We start from the raw sequence: 21646 nt of genomic DNA, 5'->3' as shown, positions 1-21646 counted from the left end.
TCTGGCCACACCCTGCGTGGCTTCCGAAAGGCTGTGGGAGGTGCAGCCAGAGCACCAAGGAGAGGCTGGCTCAAGCCCCCAGCAGGTCCCTCACAGTGTCTGGAGAAGTTGACAGTGCTGCTGGGAGGGCTAGCGAGACCCCTGAAAACAGACCCTGAGATGGAACCTGGGAGGGAAATCTGGAGCATCACCCAGAGGGAGTAAAGGAAGCAGGACAAAGCAGAGAAAGAACATAAGCCAAAATGTACTGCCAAAGCCTCAGTCATGGAGAGCTGTGAAATGGGAATGTTCCTTTTGAGCTGTCCCCAGTTGAGTCAAGGCCTTTGCCTGCCTACTTCACTAATGCAGGCCACCCATTGGGAAGGGTTGTAGCCATCAGTCGGGGAACTGAGTGTTGTGGTCCTTCAAGGATCCTGTGGCATGAGCAGCATGTCCTCTAAAGATTACAGCTGCACTCGTTTCAGAGAGAGGCCGCAGTGTCGGAATGGGCAGGTTTAGCTAAGGGGAAGACGGGGCAGGTGTTCATGCAGGTGAGCTGGTAGTGGAGGGCTAAGGACACAGACCCTGAGTGAATCTCGGGCCTGTCATCTACAAATAAATGATCTTGGCCGCGTGACTTCCCTTCTGAGCCTCCGCTTCTTTTTCTGAAAAGCACTGTGACAAACACACCCCCCTTCCACAACAGGGTGGTGGTGGTAACTGCCAAGCAGGACAGCGCTTCTGCTATCATCTCTATCAACAACCTTCGACTAGCACAGGGCTTCACAGTCCAGCTCTTTTTCTACATAAACCTTCATTGGCACACAGCCGTAGCTGGTCGTTTGCATAGCATCTGTGGCAGCTCTTCTGCCGTAGCCACAGTTTCATAGTGGCACAAATACCATCTGGCCTGCAAAGCCTAAAATATTTAATATCCCACCCTTTACGGAAATTTGCCAACTTGCAAAGGACCAGCCCTGAGCTTGGCCTTACGGGTTATTTTTATCATCAGTGGAGCCACCCTCCCTCCTGGCTCCCCCTCCTCCCTAGTTCAGAACCTTCTCTTGTTTCTAACCTCTTCTTATCCCAGGTCATATGTGATGTATACTCACACCTTGAGCAGGTTCGTGGAGGATAAGAACACCCATGCTGAATACCATCTATCTGCAGAAAGCTACCCTTTTCATTCAGTCCTTAGAGCTGCCCCTTCAGGCAGGTTCATGATCACCCTGTGTCCCTTTCAGAGCAGTTGGCTGCAGTAAGAGGGTCTCAGACCCAAGACAGTCACAATTCTGGCTTCCCCACTTCCCAACTGTGTGATCCTGGCAAAGCCATGTACCCCCTCTGAACTTCGGTGTCTTTATTGTAAGTTGGGAGGGGGGCAGTGTTTGTATCATGAAACTCCTAGCACAGTGCCTGACACATAGTGACTGCCCACTAACTGTAGTATTAAGTGCGATTACTTTTATTCCTGTTGTTACCATCCTTCATAAACAAGCATGCTGTGTGTTGGGAAAGAGGAGTCTGAAGCTGTTAATGGATTGTACAACGTAGGAAGTGGCTTCTAGTCTCTCCATGGAGTCTGCACACAGAAATTAAGGACTTTGGGGACCCTCTCAAACAAAGCAGGGGGTTAAATGACAGAACACGGTGGAGAGGATCCACCTGCACCATGAGGAAAACCCCTTTGAAGGCGGGGCAGACTGTGAGGCTGTGTTTAATGACACCTCATCCCCGTCAGGGGAAGCTGGGCAGGGCATCAGTTCAGAAGCTCAGCAGATGGCAGGGAGGAGGGCGGTGTGATTTCTCACTCTGCCCCCACTGTGTGGGGTCACACTCAGCACACAGAGGCTGCAGCTGGGGTAGCTGTGGAAGATGCCACTACCATCCCACAGCCCTAAGAATCTGTTACACCCGCGAACCTAATTGCTTTCACGAGCTGCTGCCCCCTCCCAGCTTCTCTGCTCTCCCTTCTGGAGAGGCTGCAGATGTGGCTTCCAAACATGCCATATGTTCCCTGCCAGAAGCCAGAGGCTGCTTCATGTGGTCCTTGAAGCAGGAGTCTCCCCATAGGCACAGATGCCCCTGTGCACCCCCAAGGGCCCTTAGTTGGGGGCTCCGAAATCAAGGAGGCAGCCAAGGCGGAAGAGGACAGCACCAGCAGGGAAGGTTTCTCTGAGGAAGGGACATTCAAGGCAACTTGGAGGTTGATGACACAGAGGGGAGGTTCCAACTAGAGAGTAGCTCACATGTCCTCAGGAGTCCTGGGAAGCAGCTAGAGAGAGATTGTGCGACGTTGGTGGGGCATTTTGCAAAGCCAATCCCCAGCTGGCCAAGGGAGCACTGAGACATTCAGCAGAGAGAAGATAATTTATATCCTGGAAGGGCCACAGTGCTAGCCGGCATGACCCCTGAACTCCGGGAAGCTATGCTGGGTGCTGGGATGAGGCGGTGCTATGGTTTGAGACCCTCAGAATCAGACCTAACCTAGAGGCTTGGATGCACATGGTCTGCCCAGGAAGCATCTGGAGGAAAGCAAGCGTGTGAGGTGGCCAGCAGCAGGTGAGCTCAGGCTGCTACCACTGGGGGCCGTGGAAAGCAGTCTGCTGGAGACTCTCTAAGAGCTCTGTGGCATTCGACTCGTCTGTCCTTTTGAGGGGAGAAGACACCAAGGGCTGTCCACAAACACCTGTCCCTCACAGTTAGGGTCACTCTTGGGTCCCCAGGAGCTCAGCAGGCAAAGGCTCCCTGGATGCAGAGTTGAGACCGGGGTGATTGTGGCACAGCTGGTTATGGAGAGAGCATCTCCAGGGAAGAGGCTGCAGGAACCGGGATCCACAAGGGACAGGGCTTGGCAGGGATGTAGCTGGAGACTCACTTCAGCCTCATCCCATGGGTGCCCCAGAGCCAAGCTGCACCACAGAACACTCTGGGTCACCCAGCCACTGCAGGGCGGGTGCAGAGTTCAGAGTCCTTATAGCTTCTGAGGCCAGCAGCACCCATTTGGATACCTCTCTGGAAACGGGGTCAGGTCTCAGCGTTCACAGCACCTGGGGGATGCGTACAGCAGCAGGGTATAGGGGGTTGGCTTTAGGCACTACAGTGTCCACTGCAGTGGACATCCTCAGACAGCAGGCCTCCTGTCAGTGGATATTCTTCACCCAAGGACATCAGGACAAAGTTTAAATGTCGCAGAAAGTCTCGGTGCTTAGTGGCTATCATGTGTCTACTGGTTTGATCTATTAATGATCAGTGATATATCGTCTTCATGTAGGATTCTGACTCCCTAATTGATTATGAGACTGAAGGGCAGCGTGGGACAGGCTCTCTGGTCCCCAGAGCTTAATGTTGTGACAAGGCAGAGGTTGCAGGAAGGGCTAACAAGAGTCTATAGAGTATATTTGTAGCCACAGCAGGAACGAAGCTCTTCCATGGAGAATCTGACATCCTCCCCAGGTGACATCCAGGTCTGCCGCTCTGACTTTAATTGTATTTAAGAGACCCAGCAAACATTTACTTTTTAACATCCTGAATCTAAATTCATAATGTAAAAACAAGTCGCTGAGCAACTACACAAAACTTGTAGTTCTGAAAAAGGGCCTTCCAAGGATCATACTCCAAAAACGGGGGGAAGTTTAACACACTTCATTTACATAGTATATCCACGTGATGAGGAAAACTCAAGATCTGGAAAGGCTGCTTTCAGATAAAATAGATGATTATTGGATTTTTAAAATGCAGTGGCTGGAGCTATTATTATTATTATTATTATTCAAATTGGATTTTGTTCTAAGGGGATCAAAAAGCCAAAGAAGAATTTTAAGGAGGGGCGTATTATGACCTGATTTACATATCATGGAGGAAGGACAGTGTCCCAGGGGGAAGAGGCAGGTGAGAGGCTACTGCTGAGGGACGATGGTGCTGTCTTCTGGGGCAGCCCAGGGGTGTCCGGGGAAGGGGAAATTGAGGCTGACGATTGTGTCTGTGGCTTAGGCAACAGCAGGAGTGATGATGTCATTTATTTTCTGCTTTGGTAAAACTGGAGGAGGAATAGATTTAAGGAGAATTAAAGGCCCCCTTTCAACATGTTTAGTCTGATATGCTTATGAAGCATCCAGGTGAAGATGTCAATTAGGCAATTGAATGTAGACGCCAGAGCCCAGGCTGGGGTTTAGGGGATCAGTCTTGCGTTATTGGAGACATTTCATGGTGCTTAACGTGATCAATTAAGTCATGTGGATGTGGGCCATTTCCCTTTCCGGGACTTCCCAGAATCCCTCACATTTGAGTTCTGTACTATACTTTGAAAAGCTCCTGTGATGACTTCTATTACGTTTTTTTAATTTGGCTCTGCTTTCAAAGAAATAAATATTACAGATGCAAGTTCAGCTCCCTTTGCATCTGTTTCTCTTTCTCGGAAGTAGTAGCTATTTTTATGCTTCTACTGCATTATGCATTTTATATATGTATATTTGTGTGTGCGCATATATATATATATATATATATATATATATATATATATATAGAGAGAGAGAGAGAGAGAGAGAGAGAGGTCCATCTAAGGATAATAATGTGAGGTGCACCTGATACACTTACTAATGATCTTACATGTTTCAAACATGTACAGAACTCTGTTGGGCTGGGTGTGTTCTCCATACTCATTGCTATTTTTGGTGCTTATGGCTTCAGGTCATTCACTTTGACTCTGAACAGAATTCCTTTATGTGACTATACCACAGATTTTCACTGTTTCCCAGTTGCTAAGCCCTTAAAGTCCAGTTTTCCTGCAACTTAAAAAATGCTGTAATGATCATCTTTAGTGAAAGGTCTGATTTTCAAAAGATAACATCATGACTCCCATACAAAAGTGATAACATGTCAGAAAACATTTTACTTGTTATGGTGGGGAAGCCAGGAAGACATTACAATCAGTTCAAACAAGAATCTAAATAATAGACGTGTATGTAAGCCATCAGGAATGTTGAAATAAATCAGCTAATCAGTGCAAAACTATTTAATATCTATATATCTTTAGAACATTTTATATAATGTTTGCAGTATTTTCTACAGTGTGATCAATTAATTAAATCTTTATTAAACAAAATTTTACACATTTTATGGACAAGAATCAGTTGCATCCCACCTGACAAAAAGAGAGAAGGGAAAAGTAATTGTAGGTGGGAATACGAAGAAACGAGAACCCTTGTATGCTACTGATGAGTTTCCAAAAATTAAAAGTAGGTGGCTGGTCCGAGTGCAGTGGTGTTTACAGCTAATTGATCAAAAATTAAAAATAGAACTACCAAGCTGGGCATGGTGGCACATACTTGTAATCCCAGGACTTCAGAAGACTGAGGCAAAAGAATAAAAATCTGAGCCCTCCCTGGGCAACTTAGTGACTGAACAAGACCCTGTCTCAACGTTTTTTTAAAATCTTTGGGAATGAGCTCACTGTGAAGGCCCTGAGTTTAATCCCCAGTATGGCAAAAAGAAGAGCAGGAGGAAGACGAGGAGGAGGAACCAAGGAGGGGATGAGAGAGAGATAAGAGGAGAAGAAGGAGGAGGAAAGAGGAAGAAAGGGGAAGGGAAGGGAAGGGAAGGGAAGGGAAGGGAAGAAATTAATAAATTACTGGGCCTTGTGGTGTACATCTGTAGTTTCAGTACTCTGGGAGGCTGACCCAGGAGGATGGAGAGTCCATGACCAGCCTGGAATATATAACAAGACCTTGTCTCAAAAACAAAAACGACAACTAGCTTATGCCATCTGTTCTGTTTCTGGATCCATAACCAAAAGGATCAGAAGTGGAATCTCCAGGAGATACTTGTACATCCATTCCCATAGAAGCATTATTCTCAGTACCCAAAAGATGGAAGGAATCCAAGTGTCCAGGATAAATGAGTGAATAAGCAAAGTGTGGGACGTGCACACAATAGGGTATTACTCAGCCTTAAAGAGGAGAGGAGATCCTGACTTCTCCTACAACATGGATGAGCCTTAAGGACTAGCCAATCACAAAAAGACTAATAATGTGTGATTCTACTTATATAATGTAGAGTAGTCAGATTCATAGAGACAAAAAGTAGACTAGTGGTTTCCAGGAGCTTGGAGAGGTATGGAACAAGAAGTTATTAGTTAACAGATAGAGTTCCAGCTTTGCAAGATGAAAGGAATTTTGAGAATGGATAATAGTGATGGTTGCACCACGATGTAAATATATTTAATGCCACTGAACTGTACATTTAAAAATGGGTACGATGGAAAAATTTGTGTTGTACATATTGTAATGACACAATTGTTAATAATAAAAATTTAAGTTCCATTAATGTCATTTTTCAACAGCTTTAAGGTTGCAAAATAGCTACTTAAAGACCAAGGTGACCTATAATCCTGAAAGCCAGTGGATGACACCCAAGAAATGGATGCTCATTTGCCCATTTCAGAGTCTTTCACGATTTGTCCTGCAGCATATACATCTTCTTGCCTAGTAAATATCTTGGAGCACAATTGTCAGGCCATGAATGTGTGTGCATCTTCAATGTCCTGGGCCAGATTGTTTGCTAAAGTGTTCAGCTCTACTAGCTTATACTCCCAGTAGAAGTGGTACAGAAACCCACGGGTCCCAGCACCCCTATGAAAAGGATTCAGCATCCTTTGTAATCAGAAAAGTGCAAATTAAAATGACTTTGAGAGCATTCTGCCCTCAGTAGATTTGCAAAAATTTTAAAATCTGCCATTATCAAGTGTTGGCAAGATATGAGATTACTGAGTCAGGAATGTCTGGTTGAAGAATTTTGAAGTAGACAACTGGGAATAAAAATAAAACAAGTCCTAACACAGAGCCCTGAGCCTAATTTGCCTTTGAGGAAATAATGTCATTTTTCTTGGTTAAGGAAGGAGCTGGTTATTGGGGCACACACTTGTGATCTACACAGGAAGATCACAAATTTAGTGCAGCCTGGGTAAATTAGTGAGACTCTGTCTCAGAAGTAAATAAAAACAGCCTGGGGATATAGCTCAGTGGGAGAGAACCTGCCTAGCATATGTGAAGCCCTGGGTTCAATCCCCAGTACCACCAAAATAATAATAATAATAATATAAAAACAATAGCAACAAAAATACCTTAAACCCACCACAGTGGTGCTCACCTGTAATCCCAACCCTCTGGAGACTACAGCAGGAGGATGGTGAGCAGGAGACCAGCCTTATCTGCAGAGCAAAACCCAAATCTTAAACAAAAAAGGCTTAAGAAGAGTGTGTACATGTGGAGTGGGAAGAAAAATGTTAGAGAATAGATCTTAAAATTTTCCACTGTTTTAAACAGTACACTTTGAGTGTGGTTTTTAGATCTCTCTGTGATTAATATAATAATAAAATATACATAGCACAATATATTAAGAATGGGATTAAAAACTGACACTTACCTATATGCTGTTTGCAAGCTACACACTTAAAATGATGCAGGACAAAAATAAACCAGCAGGAAAAATGATAATGAGAGCAAATAAAGTAGGATTTAAGACAGAAACATTAATAGAGACAAAGATGCTTATTTTTTATAAACAAGGGGAGTCATAAACAGTAGTCTGGGGTATTTAAGGGATGAATAACTTCACATCAGTATATATGCTTGAATTCTGTGGAGAAACTGATCGGAACACAATAGAACTGCAGACTTTAACTCTGCTTTCTTGAGATTTTTACGACTAAAGTAAAATAGTATATTGAATGGATATAGAGAGAAATTTGTATGTAACAGAGCAGACATTATTTTAGATATACATGCCAGATGTACAAAAATCAGTCGTATCCTAAGCCATAATAGAAACTTCAATATATTCCAAAAAGATAAAAGTCCAGGAATCATGTTCTCTGAACCATAATAACCAAAAAATACAATAAAGAAAAACACTCTTTCAAATAACTTTAGAACAAAAAAAGAAAAATCAAATCTTGCATTGTAGAATATTTTTAAAATATTTATATGATGCAGTTAAAATTGTCCTCAGAGGAAGAATCTTCGTGGGAGAGTGTAACTTCTAACCACGGACATCCAGGGCTTCCAAACTCTTCACTCAGGGGCAGGGGCCCAGGGCAGCTATCCTGTGCATTGTGGTGCATTTAAAAGCATCCTTGGCTCTGCCCCCCGAATTCCAGGCATGTCTTCCAGATTATGAAAGCCAAGCATGTCCTCGGACATCATCAAATGTCCCCTGTATGGTGAAATTATTCCTGTTTGAACCCCAGCCCTAGTTGCCTCAATACTAAAAATAAAGTTTACAAAGAAATAAACTGCTTAATTTGAAAAAAGTACATTAAAAAGTATGGATGTGTGACACCTGAGGTCAGCATGGTGGTGAGGAAACAGAATTCAATTAACAGGCAGAGAAGTTGTTGAATTGATTTTTTTTTAAAGTATAAGAATTGGTCCTTTTGATAGACAGCTAGAATATTTAAAGTTTTGAAAAGAAAAAATTTACAAAGTAGCATGCATTCATAATACAGCAGTTTTGAATGGAGATTTAAATTCCAAAACAGAATGAATTAAAAAGTCACAATTATAAGAGTTAAAATCTAGGCAAAGCCAGGTATGGTGATGCATGCCTGAAACCCCAACACTTGAGAGGCTGAGGTAGGAGGATTGCTGCAAGTTCAAGGCCAGCCTGGGCTACACAGTGTGTCCGAGGCCAGCTGAACTACACAGTGAAACCCTGTCTCAAAAAGACCAAAAGAAAAAAAAAAAAAACCCAAAACAGAAAACCCGAAGTGAAGGTCTGTGGGGAATGTGGTTCAGTGGTTGTCTTAGTTATTTTTTCTCTTTGTTGAGAAAAAAATACCCAACACCCAAAGTTTAAAAAGGAAAGGTTTATTGTAGCTCATAGTTTGTAAAGGTTTCAGGCCATAATTGGCTGGCTCCAAGGCAGGGTGACATGGACAAGGGCAAAAGAAAAACAGTCCATGGCAGGCAGAAACAGTGAAGAAGCAGCAAGTGACAGCAGTGACCCTCTTTCTGTCCCTTAGGGCGAGTAGCACTCACACAGTGAGGCACTGTTACTCCGTGAATGGCACCATGAATCAATGCTAGCATCACAGCCTTAAACCCAGCATCACACACTCGAGATCCAGCCACCTCTGGAAAGCCTCACCTACAACCACAGGAAGCTTCGGGGAACATCCAGACACAAGCCATAGCAATGGTAGACTGCTGGCCTACCATGCATCAAAGCCTGGCTCTACCTCCAGCAATCAGAAAAAAATCGAGACGAGGTGGATAATTTTCGTGGAAACTAAAATAGTGTGTTAGTCATGGACAATGGTGTTAAAGTTAAAAAAAAAAAATAAAGATTGGACTCCAGATGGTTTTCTATCTAAACTCTGACATTTCTCTAAGGGAAATAGGATTTCTATGTTACTTATAGTGTTCCAGGCATAAAGAAAAAGAAAAATCTTAGATGTTTATATTATGCTGGTCATAACACAAACAGCAGCATTCAACAAAGATAACTCTAACAAATAAAAACTGAGAGATGCAAAACAAGACAATTTCCCAGAAATAAAGATATGCCAAAAAAAAAATAAAGAAATACATAGGCAATGGTAGTGGTATTAATGCCACACTCCACTGAATTTACTTGGCAAAATGAGACCAAAAATGAGACATATGATAATAAAAAGCTCAATTTGTGATGAAGATGTAATGTGTAGGCTTCTGTTTGCAATAAAAACTAACTTCAAGTTCTCAAAACAAGCTTTAAGAGTGAAAGGGAGAATTTAATGGAAGCAGAAAAGTTGGGGCAAGCCTGTGTCAGATTAAGGAATGAAAATTAAGAAAGGAATGTAAATAGTGTAACCACTGCTGGTCACACACATAGTACACTGCTATATAAATCTGCCAGAAAGCCTGACCTTTACATCTAAGTACTGTGGGATATGTGTAAAATTTAATTACATTTGGGTCCCAAAGAAAATTTTAACAAATTTTCAAAATCACAAATAGTACATTCCACATTCTTTAATCACTTTTGTTAATAAAAATTAAAAGTGAAGAGGACAGAAACAAAATTAACTACTTAGAAATTCTAGAATTCTTAGATAACTCTTGGGAGGAAGAAAAAATTCAAAAGGAAATACTAGTACAGAACAATACCAAATCTCACATGATGAAGTCTATGAGAAATACTAAAGTCATACTCAGAGGAAAAGTCATAGCCTGAAACTTACAATCAAAAATAAAAGAGGAGCACTTGGGATGCTGAGGCAGGAGGATTGTTGCAAGTTTGAGAGCAGCCTGAGCTACAAAGTGAGCTCAAGGCCAGTCTGAACTGCACAGTGAGACCCTACCTCGAAAAAAAAAAAAAAAAGAGAGAGAGAGAGAGAGGAAAATAAAATGAATTAAAAATGTAATTCAAAATTGAGAGGAAAGCAACAGTAATAAATTTTTAAAAAGCAGAGGGAGAGATTAATAAACATAGAATGCATTTAAGAATTAGAAAACAGAAGCAGAAGCGTTAGAGGTCTGAGTCTTTGCATGAGAAAAGAAACAGCATACCAGAAATTGGAAGTCCATCAACTAGTCCATCAACTTGCTAATAAAGAAGAAGTGAGAAGCAAATGCATTATGAATTAAAAGAGGAAATAGCCACAGGTGCAGAGGAAATAAAAGTCATTATAAGAGTGTGAAGATTGGTAAGCCTCACTGAATGTGTGTGTGTGTGTGAGAGAGAGATATTTGTGTCAAGAATACACAGTCCTCTAAACAGATGTTCAGTAGGAGAAATGTTTATGTGTAAAACCACTAGCTTTCTTATAGTTCTCCATTAATAGTTAGAAAACTATCATGGGGAACAGAGTTACCTAAAAGTACTAAACTTTATAAAAATATGTGTTTATTCAATGTATTTAACAAATGCTGATAAAGTACAGAGCTTACCATATGCCAGGGACATTTGATCTTTAACAACCTTAGAAGGTAGATTTCATTATAACCACATTTGCAGATAAAGAAACTGAGGCACAGAACTGTTAGGTAGCTTAGCCAAAATCAGCCAGCTGGTAAAGGACAGGACCAGGATTCAGAATGTAGTCGGCCCCGAGCATTTGTGCCCTTTGCCACGCGTGATGTTGCACAGTGATGGATGCAGAGATGTGTCCCAGGAGGGAAGCTAATATCACGAGATGCTTTACTCACAGCTCAGCTGAGCTTCCTGGCAGGGGCTGGCATGCTAATTGTCTGTCCAGGGTGAGTGACACCAGAAAGGCAGTGTCAAGAAGACCTGTTCCCTCACAGGTGCTCCAAATCATGCAGCCATCAACGTGAAATGGTGCTTTCACCTAGTGGGAATCCCTGGGAGCCAAGGAAGCAAGTCCCCTGCCACTTCTCATCAGCAGGCCTCTCCTCTGAGTGCAGATGTGACGGTGTGACAGGGCAGACCCTTCTGAAGTTGACACTATCCTGTCCTCCTCTCCTAGATCCAGGAGATGGTTCACTCGGAGGTTGCAGCCTATGACTCAGGCCGGCCGGGGCCCCTGCTGGGACGTCCAGCGATGCTGGCCAGCCACATGAGTGCCCTCAGCCAATCCCAGCTCATCTCCCAGATGGGCATCCGGAGCAGCATTGCCCATGGCTCCCCATCACCCCCAGCGAGCAAATCGGCCACCCCTTCGCCCTCCAGTTCGACTCAGGAGGAGGAATCCGAAGCCCATTTCAAGGTAGGTGGGATGGAGAGGCACTGCCTTAAGATACCCCTGATGAGCAAGGCATTGGCCTGTGGGGACATGGTCATCAGCTCCCTCTGGAAAAGCCTGGAAAGGTGCCTCTACTGTTTGCTGGAACCCACAGAGGAAGAGAACCAGCAGGTGGACAACTGCCTGGTCGGGAGAAAGCAGGCATGGGGCCCGGGACACTGGGCTTTAGCATCTGTTAAGGCCCTAACCACTGTGCACATTGGGGCAGGTCAGGGGCCTGCAGCACAGGCATGGCACCTGTGCCAGGAGACCCTGGGCTCCTGGGCCGGGGTGGTATATGCTACCCCTGAAGAATGGTTCAGCCTCACCCAGAATAACTTGGCCTATATCATAGGCCTGGCAGGGCTGGGTCTTGTTTTATTTTTTAACAAGCATACCTAAAATAATTCCTGTGGCCCAGACTCTATTCTAAGCACATAATAAGCATTCATCCATGAAATCCTCGTAGCTATCCTACATGGTCAGCATTGTTATTATCTCTGTCTAGCAAATGAGGAAACTGAGGCACAGAGGTTTATCCAGTGTCTCACAGCCAGGATTCAAATGCAGGTGGCTGCAGTCACAATCTGGCACGTGTGTCTCACTCATCTGCAATGCCTGGCCTGGCCCCTCCCCGAGGATTATAAGGTGCACATCCAGCTGCACTGTGCTAGGCCTCACCGTGGTGCTGACACATTGCAGAGGAGACTGGGCTTTTGTAGTGAAGGGCAAACTTTAGAGATGATTGTGATCACAGAGGGAGAACAGTTAGAAAACACACACCCTGAACTTAGAAACTGGGCCCCAGGGGCTGCATCGCCCAATGCCACACCCAAGCCCAGCCCACCAGACCTGGGCAGGAGTGCCCATTTCTCTAGAATCAGTCTTCAGCACCTTCACTCCTGCCTGGGGGCTTTCCCAGCTCTGGAAAGGAAGATGCAAACTTGGGAAGAACTCATAGAAAATGCAGAAGAAAAAACTTTTTTAAAAAATTAAAACGTAATAAACCCTCAAATGATTTCTGTGCAGCAGAAAAGATAAGTCCCAAGGGTGATGGTTTTATTGCCGTGTGGGACATTGGCCAGTTTTCTGTGTACTGTAGCAATCTCTAGCATGCGGTCTTTCAGAAACTGTAAAGACTTTTCCTCCTGAATTTCTCTGAGTCAGTATTATATCATACAGATTCTCTTTGGTGAATTAACTCTCTATCGAGTTACACTCAGGCCTCTTACTCAGGGTGTGTGTGTCCTTCTGTCCGTGTGTCTCTGCTTTTGTCCATTTGTGTGGATCAGTGTGATGTGTCTGTCTGTCTCTGTGTGTCTCTCTTTCTGTGTCTTTATCTCTGTGTGAGTCTCTGTGCCTGTGTCTATGTGTGTCTGTCTCCATCATATGTCTGTGCATCTATTCATTGTCTCTCACCAAATGAGTGCTGACCTACCGTGCAGGCCAGGCCGCCCTGTGTGAACCCAGATGGGACGGCCCCTGTCACCAACTTGACAGGGGCCTTGTGGGACTGCTGAGCAAAGCCCAGCTGGGCCCAATGCTGAGCTTCTGGTTTTCTGACACCTCTCATCCGGGCAGATCTCGGGAGAGAAGAGACCTTCAGCTGACCCAGGAAAAAAGGCCAAGAACCCAAAGAAGAAGAAGAAGAAGGACCCCAACGAGCCGCAGAAGCCTGTGTCGGCCTATGCACTCTTCTTCAGAGACACTCAGGCTGCCATCAAGGGGCAGAACCCCAGTGCCACCTTTGGGGATGTTTCCAAAATCGTGGCCTCCATGTGGGACAGCCTGGGAGAGGAGCAGAAGCAGGTGAGCCTCCATCCCTTTCCGGGACAGCCCCCAAGGCTTTGGGGCACTGGTGCCAAGGGCAGACTCTGAAACCAGGAAGAGAGCAGGTTTGGGCCAGAGCAATGCATCACTGATTGATTTGAAAGGAGCCCGGTGCACACCGGGAACCCCTGGCTGAGAGGGGGCCCCGCTGTGCTGCAAGGAGCCGGGTGCACACCAGCTCTTGCCAGTCACTGCTCTCAGGCAGGCCTGCCACGCACATGGCGGACCAGGCTCCTGCCCCTGGGAGAGTGCTCTGGTGGGGGACAGCGCTCTTGGCCTCCGGAGGTTATGCATGCTGGCTCTGCTCTGCAGTGGCGAAGGCCCGGGGTGCTGCGGGCGCTGCCAGCTTCTGCTGTCAGGCCTTTGTTGTTAGTGCCCTTTTTGTTGCCGTGCATTCCCCTTCCTAAGAAGACCTCCCTTCCTCTGTGTGTGTATAGCGGAGTCCCCTCCCTTTCCAGCGTGATCTTGGGGAATAGTGGTCTCAGGTGCTCTGCCCCTGGAAAACCTCCCTCCAGCTGCTGCTCTGACCCCGTCCAGTTCAGTTTAGAGGCAAGCGAAGTCTGGAGAGAGTCTGACCGCCTATGTTGGTCCCATTTCTGGTTTTGTTTTGTTTCGTTTTCTGGTGCTAGCATCAAACTCGGGGCTTTGTGCATGCTTGGCAAGTGCTCTATTACTGAGCTGCAGCTCCAGCCCTGTTTCTGAATTTTCTAACTTCATTTTTGTTTATCTTTCCACTATTTTATTTTAATCCAAAAACTTTCTGTGGAGGAGGGGGAAGGGGGGAGTACTGGGAACTGAGGTCAGGACCTTGCACTTGCCAGGCAGGTGCTGTGCCACTAAGCTGTATCCTGGCCTCAAGAGCTTATTATATATCTTAATAGATCTCTACTAAGGACTTATAATTTGGTATATTACTACTAATGCATCATAAATGCATGTATATTTATACACGTATACATATATGGGGAAATATGTAGTGGATGCCACTACATGGGATAGCTGCCCATGCCATCAGATATAATAAAATCAAACCAAACAAAACAGAATAAAATCAATCAAAACAAAACAATGAAAATGATACAGGACTTTAAAACAAAAGGAAATTAACACTGGCTACCACCTTCCCTGTTTAGAGGTTTCCTCCCCTTGCACTTTCTCAATATCTGTTGTGCATTTTGGATCCCACTAACTCCTTCAGTATTTTATACTAGAGAGACACTGATGCTCACCCATGTAAGTCCAAACCATTTCACCCAAAAGCATGATCACAAGTTGCACCCATTTACCTACAAGAGCCTTGTGATCATCCTTCTTTATAGCTGAGTAGCTTTCCACTGAATAAAAATGCCATATCTTCCTTATCCGTTCTATGGTTGATGGGCAAGCTACCCCTGCTTTTTTCTGATTCCCTGTCACATGAAGCATTGGTTTCTCTCCTTTGACCTTCAATCTATGAATTTCCTTTTGCGTTAACATTTCTTGTATACCACATATTGCTGGATCTTGCTTCTTGACCCACTCTGCCTGTGTTTCTTTTTATTGGTGAACTGAGGCCGTCTGCATTGGTGGTTTTGGCCAGCATGCGCTGGTTCCTCTCTGCCATACTTTTTTCCTGCTGTTGGCTCCCTACTTTCCCCCTCCTTTCAATTCTCTGCCCCGCTTGGCGATCCCACTCTGTGCCATTCCTGGGAGCACAGTCATTGTTATCTCTCTCTACAATATCCTTCTGTACTCTTTGTAGGATTGTTTTGGTGGTCATGAATTCCTTCAGTTGTTCTTTGTCATGGAAGTATCTTGTTTCTCCATTAATTTTGAAAGATAGTTTTTCCAGGTACACCAATCTGGGTTGAAAGTTGTTTTCTTTTGAGACTTGAAATACTTCACTCCAAGCTTTTCTTGACTTGATGGTTTGTGTTGAAAAGTCTGTCATGATTCTGATGGATTTTCCTTTGATGGTGATCTGTTTCTTTTTTCTAACAGCCTTTACTATTCTGTCCTTGTGCTGAATTTCTGGAATCTTGATTATTATCTATCTTGATTTATTTTAGTTATGGCTAGTTGGAGCTCTGCATGCCTCACTTATGTGTATGTCAGGTCACTTTTCCATGCTTGGAAAGTTTTCTGCTATTACTTCTATAAATAGTCTCTTTAGGTCATTTATGTCAACTCCTGCTTTTTTGCTGACACCCATCACTGTTAAATTATGTTTCTATGCATTGTCTCGCAGCAGTTGAATTGGTATTTCCTGGTTCCTTATTATTTTTAAGAGAGTTTTCCTTTTGCAATCACTAGCTGCCATCCTGTCTTCAAGGTCTTGAAAGTCTGTCTTCAGTTTCATTCAAGCGGTTTTGCCAGCGTTCAATGGAGTTTTTTAATTTCCTGGATATCTGAGTCTGTTTCATGCGTTCCAACTCTTCTCTATATTGTTCATTCAAGATTTCCCTCATTCTCCTCTGCTCTTCCTTTTATTAAATCTATGTCTTCTTTAATATACTCAGCAACCCTTTCTTTTACTATGTTTATCATTTCTTCTTGCACCTGAGATATTACTTCTGATCTGATTTCTTTTATAGCCTCATGAAGTAGTTTCTTTACTTTAGCTGTCATCATTCCAGAAATTTCAGGTGTACACCTTCCACTGTCTTCCATGTCCATGTCCTCTGGACTTGTTCGTGTGGGCTGGAAGCTGGAGATTGCCTTTTGCTCCTTCAGCTTGATTTTCCGGGGTTCCTCTGGATGAGAGGGTCTTGGGGTCACAGGTGCTTCTCACACCAGCCCCCTGTACACAGCGCAGGGGGACGGGTCAGGAACCTGGGTTTCTCCTAACCCAGATTCCCCAGGAGGTGGTGGGGTGTGGGGCGGGCTTCTCCAAGGCATGGCTGGCTGGTCTTCCTGGCCCGTGCTGGCTACCGCAGGAGTCCTGATGGTGGCCTGCATGTGCGGGAGGGCTGGGCTGGCTGCTTTGGTCTTCTCTCTTTCAGTTACTTCTCATGTTTCACAGTTAAGCATGACTATTAGCTCTGTGGCAGTTAAGTTTCATTAAGAAAATTTATTTATCTTCCTAATTTGCTAATAATATACTAACAGCCAAAGGAGATGGTGTTGAAAAAATTACAGGAAAGAAACACAGAAAGTCCCACTTCTAACTGATGGGAAAGCTTTTCCAAATTATCAGAGAGCAGACAATTCCGGAACTTAGAAAAAGGATAATACTTTTTATAAGTCTTTACCCATCACTAAAACATACTGAAGCTACCTATACAGTCTTGAGTGACTAACAAACAATCCTGAGACTTAATGGCTTAAATCAGGAACTGTTTATTCAAATCATGATACCAGTGGTCCCCAAATGTTCTGGGCTCAACCCAGTGCTTCTACTGCTGCTCTTGGTGGGATCCCCCACATGCCTGCAGTCAGCAAGTTCTGCTTCAGGAATTGCATGGCTGTCAGCTGGAGCTGGGAGCAAACCGAGCCCTGTGTGTCGCAACCCCTGTGTGCTGTCACTTCCAAGTCCCCGCCTGCATCTCACTCATTCTTGTCCTGTTGGCCAAAGCAAGATCCAAGGCCAAACCCCACGTCACTAGGAGAGGGCTCTACCCAGAGGCATGAACAAAAGGAGCGGGAACAGATGGGGTCATTTCTGCAGTAACATACAAGCCTATGTCTAACGTCCCTAATAATAATCCTAGCAAATATGAATCCAGGCTGAGATACTCTGAACAAGTGTGGTTAATTCAGAATACAAAGATGCTTGGACAGAAGAGGGAGCTTTGAAGGACCTTGTCTTTCTAGTCAGTTGTACTGCTGTGATTGGGCAGCCCAGAAAAGTGAAACATTAGCTGAGGGCCTGGGGTAGCCTGGCCTCTACCCTCCCTGGGCAGTGCTCCTGGAGAGGGGCCAGTGGGTGACCGACCCATCTCCCCATCCCACCACCCTGATGCATGCATAGCCTGGAATCCCTGCCTCCTCATGCAGGCTCTGCGCCGTGACTCCCGTGACATTCTCCCCAGTGTTGCCTTGTCTTGGATTTTTCAGGCCTACAAGAGGAAGACTGAAGCGGCAAAGAAGGAGTATCTGAAAGCTCTGGCAGCCTACAGGGCTAGCCTCGTCTCCAAGGTAACAGAATCCCTAGGCAACGCCCAATGAAATGGACCACTGGAGAGATGGAGCGAGAGCTGAGGCCCATGGCATGGCCAGTGGGCCACAGGCCTTAGAAAGGATGGATGAGACCTGTGTGTCACAGTTCCGTGTGCTGGGCCCATGCTGGCACTTTGTGTGCATCTTGTCTCACTAAAGTCTGCCAACTACAACCCAGCTCAGCAACTTGCCTAAAAATATCCAGTTGAGTGGTTGTAAGGATTCAAACCAGTTTTGCCAGCCTTCACTGCTAACCAGGCCATCTCCCTCTGTCCACACCAGCAATGCAGGGATGTGATGTGACTGGAACTGTATGGCCCAAGGGGGGTCATCCAAAAGCTGCTACAGAGGAGGTGGCACCTGAGTTGGGCCATAAAGGGCCAAGTAAAGAGGGTGTTCACAGTTGAGGGAACGGCACACACAGGGGTGCAGAGGCCGGGCAGGGGCACAGATGGCTACCCTGATAGGCAGGGCGCATGTGACCCCCCAGTGGGGCTGGTTGGCTGGTCAGAGCCAGGTGCTCTAAGGATCCTGTGCGGTCATCCCTGCTCCTCCCACAGCTGTACCCCAGGGGTCCAGAGAGCAGCTGAGGGCCGTAGTGGTGGGGTACCTAACCACCCGGACTCACGGCCTGGGTCTGCTTATCCCTTTTCTCCAGTGACTGGTTTTCGTCTCCCTCCAGAGCCCTCCGGACCAAGGCGAGACCAAGAGCACTCAGGCGAATCCGCCAGCCAAAATGCTCCCCCCCAAGCAGCCCATGTACGCCATGCCCGGCCTGGCCTCCTTCCTGACCCCCTCTGACCTGCAGGCCTTCCGCAGTGGGGCCTCCCCCGCCAGCCTCGCCCGGACGCTGGGCTCCAAGTCACTGCTGCCAGGCCTCAGCGCATCCCCGCCGCCACCACCCTCCTTCCCACTCAGCCCCACGCTGCACCAGCAGCTGCCACTGCCCCCCCATGCACAGGGCGCCCTGCTCAGCCCACCTGTCAGCATGTCCCCGGCCCCCCAGCCTGCTGTCCTGCCCACCCCCATGGCACTCCAGGTGCAGCTGGCGATGAGCCCCTCGCCTCCAGGCCCACAGGTAAGCGGGACACAATGGTGATATTCCCTACGCCCCTGGGGAGAGGAAAGCTGGCTGGGGCTTCACTGCTGGCCCTGCCACTCATACATATTACAGAACCCCTCTGAGCATCAGTTTCCACATCTCAGAGATGGGTCCAGTACATCTTACCTGTGAAACACTGGCCATAACCAACAATTGATGAGTTGCCAGGTAGATGTTAGAATATTCTAGGGGCTCCCGTCATTCTCTGTCTACTTCAGTCACCTAGCTTGGGAGACTGAACCCCCAGTGCTTATTCCACAGAGACTTCTCCAAGACCGTGTTAAGCCAGACAACCCCATTTTTAAAGACGTTGGAAACAAAATCACTCCTTGATTTAGCTGAGGGCTGAAATTCTTTGTTTTGCTCGTGTTTTGTAGTACTAGGGATGGAACCAGAGCCCTCGCACACTGGGCAAGGGCTCTGCCCCTGTGCCGCACCCCCAGCTCAGGTTGCATTTTTTGTAAGCTGCATCACTCGGAAAAAGGAGGAAGCTTTGGAGGCAGAGTGGAGATTCCGTGTGACTCGGGAAGTGTCACACAGAGGTGGAACCCTCAGACACACCGACACCCGCAGTCCAGCTGCCTGCGTCTGTGGCCGTCCTCCCTGTCCCCTCACTCTCCTCTGCTCTTGCAGGACTTCCCCCACCTCTCTGAGTTCCCCAGCAGCTCCGGCTCCCGCTCCCCTGGCCCGTCCAACCCCACGGGCAGTGGGGACTGGGACAGCAGCTACCCCAGCGGGGAGTGCGGCATCAGCACTTGCAGGTCAGTCCCTGGCCGGCCCCTGGTCCCATGGCCTACCTCTGTCCTGCCTGGCCTCCTGGGGGTGCGAGGGGTGGAGAGATATGTCGGATAACACGAGAGGACCCTGGGAGCTGCGCCTGCTTGGGCTTCCGGGAGGGGTCCTGGTGAGCTGACTGAGCCTGTCTGTGTGGATTTCCCAGGCGTGTCAAAAATGGGGTGCTTGTGGCGTTCCCCCTCAGGCCTGGGAGCACTGGCAGCGTGGCAGAGTGAGGAGCCTGTGCCAGAAGGCTGATGGCTGGGGCCGGAGGCAGCCTGCCTGGTGGCAGAGATAGCCACTGTCCACCGAATATCACAGCACTGTCTTGGTGGCTGTGGAAGGCGGGGGTCTGCTGCCCCCCCCCCAGGTGGGGTCGTGGGCTTGTCCTCCCCCAGGGTGAGGGGGACAAGTCAGGGAGTAAGGATGCCTCTTGCATTCTGCTCTTCTTCTTCTGCCTGAAAGCAAGGGCCGTTCTGATTTAGAGCTGGCATGGCCCGGGAGACTGAGGAGGGACAGTTAGTGTGGGGGGACTGGCCATGCGACCCCGGATTCCTTCCCCAGGCTGGCCCTCTGCACCTAGCAGGAGTGTAGGGCCACCAACAGTGTCTCCTCCCTGATTTACTTGACACGGTTTGAAGCAATGAGGTTGGAATGGCTCTGGTGGAGCACAGTTAGAGCTGCCCTTCCCCGGGTTCTGTTTGCAGGGGACAATCAGGGTGCCTCGGCTGCCATCCTCATCCAGCCCCAGAGAGGCCCTGATGGGGAGAAGGGTGAAGGTCCCAAACGCAGGGGCCCTGGGGGGCTCCACAGGCCCTGACGCCCTCCTCTCTCCCACAGCCTGCTCCCCAGGGACAAATCGCTCTACCTCACCTAATCCACCTCCCCTCTGCTCCCTGAGCCTCACTGGACGGGCGCTGCTCGAAGGATTGAGTGCAGGGGAGAGGCCACGACAGGAGGCAGGGTGACCGGCCAGTGAGAACAGTGACACGGCAGCAGCCCAGGGCTGAGTCTCGCCCTCGCCCTCCCGCCAGGCTCTCCAGAGGCCGCCCAGCACCTGCCACCAGCCCAAAGAACCTGCAGGAAAGCTACTGCCCACCCACCTGCTTGCTCCAGGGTAGCCGCGGTCCCTACTCCTCGCCCGCACAAAACTCCCTCTGTCTGGATATCGGGCCCAGCTCGAGCCCTGGAGGGGTCGTTTCCGGACAGAAACCCACCCCAGCTGCTTGGCCAGGGCTTGCAAATACGGTTTTCCAGTGTGCACACAAGAACCCGAAACCTGCGAACTGTGGGCGCTGTGTAAATAGTTGACTAAGTGTTTTAGAACTGTGCTGAAGACATCTGTAAGATTATTTTGTTGGGGGGTGGGGGTAGTTTCCTTTAAGGTTAAAAAGCATTTTATATGACCCTTAGCACATTTTTTAAGTTTTATCTTAAGGGAGACCTGCACAAGCAGCTGTCAAACCGCTTCTTTATCTGCACAGCGAGAACCGGACAGTTTACAGCCACACTCGGAGGTGTTGCTCTTTATTATTATTTTTTAAAACCGTTGCGTCCATCTATTTAAAATTGCCATCAATGGTTTTTGTCTATTTATGAAGCAAACTGGAGAACAGAGTTGCAGTTTATCCTAACGTGTGCGTGGTTTGGGGTTTGGTTCTTGACATTGTCTGCAGCTGTTTCCCGGCCCAGCAATTGTCTGTCTTGGTGCCCAGTGCTTCTCTCAGATCTCTTTATAATAAAATGTCCTGAAAAGTTGTGACCAAGTCTGGATCTCCTTGTGCTCTGTAGCCAGGCCAGGACTCCTGAGGTGGCATGTGGTGGTGGCTTTTGCCAGGGGACAGAGCCCCGTGTGAGGACAGACTCAGGCGAAAGTTCTGCCTGCCTCTCTTTTGTTTTTGTTTTTGTTTTTTTGTCTTTTTCCTTTTTATGGGTACTGGGGATCGAACTCAGGACCGCCTGCTTGCAAGGCAGGTGCTTATGCCGCTAAGCTAAATCCCCAGCCCCCTGCCTGCCTCTCACCACCCCGTGCGGGCCTGTCAGCGGGTGACTGCTCCTGGCACGTAGTAAGTGTTTGGTGACTATGTGTTGAGTGGGCGCAG

General features: G+C 47.1%; 1 protein-coding gene across 10 annotated transcripts in view; it reads left to right on the top strand.

Moving 5' to 3' along the window:
* The window catches only part of Tox2 (TOX high mobility group box family member 2), a 123117-nt gene extending 101807 nt beyond the window's left edge, over positions 1–21310 (top strand). For all 10 annotated transcript variants that reach the window (XM_063248296.1, XM_063248297.1, XM_013150339.3 and 7 more), the window contains 6 exons: positions 11447–11686; positions 13283–13510; positions 17567–17647; positions 18351–18746; positions 19404–19531; positions 20385–21310. In XM_063248296.1, coding sequence (XP_063104366.1) covers positions 11447–11686; positions 13283–13510; positions 17567–17647; positions 18351–18746; positions 19404–19531; positions 20385–20421 — 1110 coding nt within the window. In that variant the 3' untranslated portion in view covers positions 20422–21310. The remainder of the gene's footprint in view (positions 1–11446; positions 11687–13282; positions 13511–17566; positions 17648–18350; positions 18747–19403; positions 19532–20384) is intronic.
* Positions 21311–21646: the final 336 nt, after the last annotated feature.

Source organism: Cavia porcellus, unplaced genomic scaffold (genome assembly GCF_034190915.1).
Source record: "Cavia porcellus strain 051 isolate PalLab524CR breed Dunkin Hartley unplaced genomic scaffold, mCavPor4.1 scaffold_5, whole genome shotgun sequence".
In the NCBI taxonomy this organism is placed as follows: Eukaryota; Metazoa; Chordata; class Mammalia; order Rodentia; family Caviidae; genus Cavia; species Cavia porcellus.
The sequence above is the reverse complement of the archived record's forward strand: the minus strand, read 5'-3'. Positions and strand labels throughout refer to the sequence as shown.